This window comes from Monopterus albus, unplaced genomic scaffold (genome assembly GCF_001952655.1).
Source record: "Monopterus albus unplaced genomic scaffold, M_albus_1.0 scaffold56.1, whole genome shotgun sequence".
Classification (NCBI taxonomy): domain Eukaryota; kingdom Metazoa; phylum Chordata; class Actinopteri; order Synbranchiformes; family Synbranchidae; genus Monopterus; species Monopterus albus.
In genome coordinates, this window is record NW_018127936.1 from 1,086,020 (window position 1) to 1,093,342 (window position 7,323).

At 36.3% G+C, this 7,323-nt stretch overlaps 1 protein-coding gene across 2 annotated transcripts in view; it reads left to right on the plus strand.

Annotated features, from left to right (window-relative positions):
• ntrk2a (neurotrophic tyrosine kinase, receptor, type 2a) overlaps nucleotides 1-7,323 on the plus strand; it is a 100,455-nt gene that overhangs the window by 67,235 nt on the left and 25,897 nt on the right. For both annotated transcript variants that reach the window (XM_020602555.1, XM_020602556.1), the window contains exon 15: nucleotides 2,853-2,983. In XM_020602555.1, coding sequence (XP_020458211.1) covers nucleotides 2,853-2,983 — 131 coding nt within the window. The remainder of the gene's footprint in view (nucleotides 1-2,852; nucleotides 2,984-7,323) is intronic.

A 7,323-nucleotide genomic window follows, 5' to 3' on the forward strand; every position in this document is an offset into this window, starting at 1 on the left:
TTGTCTTATGGGGATGTTGGTTTATTGTGCTGCTGCTGCTGCTGCACAGGGAATTGTAGAGGATTGGTGACCTGCTACTTGAAGACACTGAAACCTCCACTTACCATATTCAACTTATAGCCTGGAGACATTATGTTTATATATACTGCACTATTAATTTGTCACAGCAAATCTTAAAATAATGAAGATATCTACAAATTGTTTTGTTGGCAACATATTTTTTTTGTCTTCCCTACAATATATTGCAACTAAAGCTTGATTGGAAATCTGTAATAATATCTTTTCTATGACCAGCAGCACAAATGTACAACTTATATGATACAAAAATATTTACAGGACTCACAAGGTAAAATGTTTAACTGTTTTAACTGTTTAAATGGGTTCAACTGATGCAGACACCTGTTCACAGTGCACACCTGATCAGAGCACTGATGAGTACTTTGGATAGCAGTGACAGAGAAACTCTGTGTAAAATCCCTCTATCCCCGCCATTCTGTTTACTTGGTAAAATCACACAAGTTGAAAATCTCCCAATAAATATAGATATCCACTCCTTATCTAAATATCACTGAAAAAACAATTCTTCTAAACTATAAAATCACTGGATCAACCTTCCCACAGAATACATCACATTACAGAAAATAACATCCACCCACAAAAGCAGCATATCAGGTTTTAATAACATCTGGAATCCCTTTTTAATTTGTTTCAATTGAAACCAGACACAGGGGATGGAGGTCACGTACATCTTCACAAATCCTTAAAAATACAACAAGCTATTATTATTATTACACCCATACAACACACCTTCACACATACGAACCATATGTTAAATCTCCAGTTCAATTATTATACATAGTTCACTCATTAATACGTGCTCATAGCCTCATGTTTTTATGGAAATGTCAACAAGGCCTCCAATTGTACGATCCTTATGGACGTTCATCTCTTTATTTCATTAAACAGCGCTCCTAGCGGGAGGAATTACAGCAGTCCCTCGAACATTAACATCAATGTACTTTGCATTCCCAAGCTTTATGGATTTTTTTTGTTTAAACAGACTTTTGCCCAGCCATAAACATGGAGGCTAGCTAGCAGCAAGATACTGGAACTCTGTTGTATTGGAAACTGTCATAAATGTGATATTACAATTATGTTTGCCACACAAAGTACTTTGTTAGATTTAGGGAAAACAAAAACTGTTAGGTGAAGGAAAATAAAATACTTGGCTAGGTTTAGGCACAAAAACGCTTGAAAAACAAGCCACACAATTTAAAGGAAGTCAACGTCCCTGAGGAGAAGTCCTACGTTTTGTGTTCCTAGCCAACCTCAACCTGATGTGGACTTTGTGCTTACTACTTTACTCATGCCGTAATTAATTTGGTCACTAGATGTCGCCAAACTACAGCATAGCATCTATAAACCACTTTACAACTATTAACTATAACATGCAACAATTATAATAGTTTTCATAACAACCTGCTGGTTCAAACGATGTCATATTTTATAGTAGGACAGTCTCGGGAATATCCTGTATCGATTGTTTTGTCGTCCACATGAACGCAAATCCGATGTCAAAATCCTGCTCCTTGTAATACTCACTGTCCACCATGACCACCACTAGACATACACTATTGTTGGCAGTTTATTAGGTACACCTAACTAAAACTAATGGAATCTAATACAACAGCCCTGCAATCAAGGTGATGTGTGTTAAGGTGTTGATTCAACTGTATAGTTGTTTTAGAGGATGTGTTGCTGTTGACGTACTCTATACTTTATATGTGCAAGGCTGACAGCAGTATGCATATAGATGCACACAAGCAGATATTGCACATTGAGTGTATTCTCCTCATCACAATCTTACAATGAGAATTAGTTGCTTTTAAATAACTGATATAGACCAGTGTTGTTTCTTATCTCTCTGTTCTCCTTCTGTCTGGCTATACAGTATTGGGTTATGGTGGACCCCAGTAGCTTAGAGTGTAGATCGATGCAGCTTCTGAGAGTCTAGCTGGGCTTTAATGCGATATTCTGAGTGGACAGCTTTTCTTCAAACGTGTCTCTTAATCACATCACAGATAAATCTCTGCTCTTGGTGTCCAGTCTGTGTATATATGTAAGAAGTACTCAAATGAGGGCAGCACACAATGTGTTCCTGTGCATGAAAGCACATCAGGCCCACAGTCAAAAATACAAGACCTAGCTAGATTATAAGAAGGGCAGCATGCTGTTAATCATTTTGTAGAATAAAACCCTTATTATCACCATGGCAAAATACCAAATTTACTATAAATCAGCTGGCATGGAGTCATGAGTTATTCAGCGAGCAGGTTTGTTGAGTCTGATCCAACTGTGGGTGAGCAGAAAATAGGAAGAGATTATGTACATGAAAGAGAAAGACGCCTTTTTTTACATTAGAGTAAAAACTGTATCAAATTAGTATAGAACAGCATTCTAAATTTGCCTATTTACTGTATTATTTATTTATTCTACCGTAAATAAAAGATAATATAAAATGATTAAAGATTAAAGAATTAACACATCCTACTGTTACAGTACACACTTGTTCAAAATATAACATGTTTTGTTGTTGTTGTTAAATCATTACTTGTGTTGCTGTTATGTCTTATTTTGGTAAACACATGATTTGCACTAAAAGACATATCAACAAAGTTTAAAGGAATTCTACTTAATGTCATGACATCTTAAATATCAGATGTGTAACTTGTAGCATTCTTATACTTTAAATGAATGTTCTTGTGGCCACATGTAATCTTTGCAGTGCTTCGAAACCAAAACAGCCAAAATTAATTTTTGGTTTTCTTTCGCCGTCTCTCCTCTTTTAACAGTTGTCCAGCATATTAAGAGACACAACATTGTTCTGAAGAGGGAGCTGGGAGAGGGAGCCTTTGGAAAAGTCTTCTTGGCTGAGTGTTACAACCTCTCACCTGACCAGGAGAAGATACTGGTCGCTGTCAAGGTAATATGCTAATGTAATCGCATTTTTTAAACCACAACAAGTAACGCTGTGCTAAAAATAAATAAATAACATTGAGATTAAAGTTGAAACCTTCCAAGAATAAAGTTTATAAACTGTATTTGTAAGAATATTCTGACTTTATTCTCAGAATATATTTCCACATTCATAGCCCGAAGAAGCATCTAATGCAATATTGCACAGCCCACAAAGTGGATTTCCACTCGCTAACATGAGTCCACAGCTTGTGTCCAGACCGACTTTGTGTGAGCTCTCTCCTTAGTTTACAGTTAACTAGTTCCTCATGCTTTCACTGAGATCTTGTACATGCACAGTTGCATCTCTCTTACTTCAGATGCTATAAAAACTTATAGCCACTTGGAGTTTTTGTATTTCATAATTACAAAATGTAAGCCAGTGGAGATCTATGGAACAGACAAATAAACTAATCCAGGTTGGAAACTGACAGACATTAACAGTGAGTAGAGGCAAATAACTGATTGTTTTAATCTCTGTATGGGGACTGTGGAAAATACTGTTAATATGAAAAATGACTGGCCTTATCCTTTAACCCAAACTCTGTTCCTTTGGAGCTATTAGAAACCCAAGACCAGACATAAAAGAACATATTATCTTTTTAACAAGAAATAAAACACCACCCACTCTGTATAAAATAGAAGGTATTCCAGTTTATGAGGAGTCTAGTTTCAAAATGAGACATTCTAAAAATTTCTGCTCCTACAGATTTATTGGTGGCACCAAAATAAAGCCCATAATGCCATTATTGCAGATAAAGTTATTGCCTTCCCTACAATATTTTGAGATCTGATATCTGAAATACATCTGAACAGTTTACAGTAGATAATCTCATGTTCCTGAAATGGAAATATGACATTTTGAAATGAAACCCCACCTATGGCACTTGTACAGTAGTTAGACTCCATGTTTGCCATCAGCTCACCTTGTTTCCTCTGATACTGTTAGAAAGTTATTGCTTTCTCTGTAAGGAAAAAGTAGAATTACACTCAAAGCATTGGCTTCTGGGGTCAAAACTGAATGGTTTCACAGGGAGAGCCCTCTCATCCCATCTATCCGTCCATCAAGGATGCTTTGTCTGTTGGTTGGTGAAACAGGATCTGATTGGTGAAGAATTTCTTATTAACAATACATGACCCTCCCCTCTCTGTCGTCCTTTACACCCACCACTTCCTATGTCTTCCACACATCTCTCACACATCACCTGCAGGGTTTTTTCTATTCCTCCTAATACTTTCCTCTTTTCAAATCCTCCACCTCCTTCTCTCCTCCTACACTTCTGTTTCCTTTCAGCTAAGTTCTAAACTGCTTGATGGCCTGCTGATGTCTGCCACCAACCTAGATTCAGCCGAGTCTGTCATATATGTACCTAGGAATCCTGGGATGCAGACTTGGTTGTAGAACAAGATGCTGTACAGTATACTGGTGACTGGTAAAATGTTATATAATCAGCACCAAACTTGTGCTAAAAATAAATAGTACTTCTCAAGATGCTGCAGGTGTGTTTGTATATAGACATGATGTAGATTAATTATTTAATCATTAAAGTCATTTCATTGATTTTACTCACTCAATTCATCAGATTTATTTTCAATTAGCTAATGTACCACCTGCTTACAGTGTAGTACACTCCTGCTCTATTCATCCCCATCGTGTTGTCAAATGGCATGACTCACCATTTCTCTTCAATTATCTTTCCCTCCCCTTTGTTGCTGCATCAACACAGAGAGGATGTGATGAAGGCTGGTGGAAACACATTTGCAAATAAATGATGACATTACCTCCACTTTTTTACAGGTTCATTTCACTGAAATTATATACCAAACTATAAAAGAAAATAAAGTAATGAAATGTCATCATGGAAACAAAAGCTCCCGATGCCCTGACTTCATGTCTGGATTAGACTACGAGTATATCCCATTTTCTTTAATTGTATCAATGTTTCCCTCACTTACATCTTTTCCTTGTGTCTTAGTCCTGCCCACGTAACAATTGAGGTAAAGCTGTTAGGAGAAAATGCAAGGAGAGAGCAAATGAGGAAACATGTTTATACAGACTTCTGAACTTTCTAATCACCAACTAACTTTCTAATAAAGGGGCGTATCTCATTCTGTGAAGGATGCTCTGGTACATATTGGCTCCTCCCTCAATCCTCAGAACAGGAATAAGAGCTTTGGGATAGAGATGTCTCCATGTTTCTGCAGCTCAGTGCAGTTTTTTAATTTAGTATTTCTTTTATTTTCCACCCTGAAAAAATTGTGTCACTGAAGCTTACTTTTGAAAACCAAAACTGTCTGTATGGTTAGATACCACCTCTGTGTGATTTGGATGAACTGCCACTTTATATTTTTTGTATTCTTAGCAGGTTTCTGCTGATGTCCATTGTTACAAACATTGTGGACACAAATTCTGCAAAGTAAATATGCTACAGTAGGTAGGAACCTGAAATGCCATGATATACGCATTCTGTGAAAGAGATACTGGGCAATGGTGGAAAAAAAAGTGCACAGATAAATTACTTAAGTAAAAGTATCAACAACACAGTGAAAGAATTCTGTTAAAAGTAAATGTCCTGCATTCAAAACATTGCTTAAGCTCAAAAAGTATTAGCATCAAACTATAAATGTACTAAAAGTAAAAGTAATCATTATGTAGAATGGCACAGTTCACAATGTATGTGATATTATTGGGCTATAAATTAATGATGTATATAACATTTAATGTTGCAGCTGGTAAAAGTAGAGCTTATTTTAACCACCTTATACTTATAAAGAACTTCAAATTTTATAATACTGGATAGCTTGTGTATTTCAAACCAAGGTGCAAAAAGGTCTTAGGACTACACTGTATTTTACTTCATTAATATGATAACTAAAGTAATCAAATAACTGTAATGCCATAAAAAGTACATTATTTTTTCTAAAATGCAGTGAAGTGGAAGCATGAAATAGTAGAAAATAGAAATACTCATTGAAATGCAGACACCTCAAAATTGTACTTAAGTACAGTACTGGAGTACATGTACTTAGTTACATTCCACCTCTTATAATGGAACTCCTTTGATTATGTAATCTTGTTGAACACTGGTTTGCATTTTTTGTTAGTTCACTTTTTAGAAGTTCACTTAAAGTGCATGCAACATTTTGATGTAAATCTAATAATGTACAAGAAGCAGCTCCAGTTCAGTGCATTTAATCATCGCTACATCTATTTTCATCACTGTACAGAGATTATAGAAATAACATTATATATTTTGAGATGCATTTTTCCCTTTAAATATTCCCTTCCCTTTATGAGTACAGTGTTCCTCATGTACACACTGTACTTACATTGCACTCTGTCACGCATGCTACATTACTGAAACATGTTCTCCCCTGTACAACACATTACAATAACCTACACTCTCTGATAGAGCTTAATGGTGCTGGAGCTGATGATCAATCAGCCAGTCAGAATACAGAAGTGAGTTTTACAGTATATTATACGCTCAGCTGCCATCAATCACACACTTTATCAAGTGCCAGTACACACAGAAATACGCAGATACACATACACACACATATCTGTACAAACACTAATCTCGGCATGTCATCAAATATGAAAACCGTCCACTTTTAATAATGCTGCCTTCGCACAAGTAAGTGTGAGTCACTACATTTTCAAACTAGAAGCTGTTAACTGCTTTTTATTTGTTCAGGGGCTTGACTGTGCACAGGCTGGATGACAAACTGTGCAAATTAGGGTTTTTGTTCTGGGAATTAACGCAATACATTGCGTTGAGACTTAGACAGTTACACAGATGGTTCTGGCTCAGAAGGTCTCTGTTGTAACTTTCTGGAATTCAGCACTAATATGTTTTGCTCAGTGCAGTTATAAATATTTGTTGCAGTGGTCATTTGATGTGTTCAGTTACCTGACTGAGCTCAGCAAAGCAGTGCTTGAGTTTATGAGCTGAGAATTACAAACCCGATTCCAAAAAAGTTGGGACACTGTAGAAAATGTGAATAAAAAGAGAATGCAACGATGTGGAAGGTTGAAATTCCAGTATTTTATTCAGAATAGAATATAGATAACATATCAGATGTTGAAAGTGAGATATTTTGAAATGTCATGCCAAATATTGGCTCATTTTGAATTTCATGGGAGCTACACATTCCAAAAATGTTGGGACAGGCAGCAATAAGAGGCCGGAAAAGTTAAATGTACATATAAGGAACAGCTGGAGGACCAATTTGCATCTTATCAGGTCAATTGGCAACATGATTGGGTATAAAAAGAGCCTCTCAGAGTGGCAGTGTCTCTCAGAC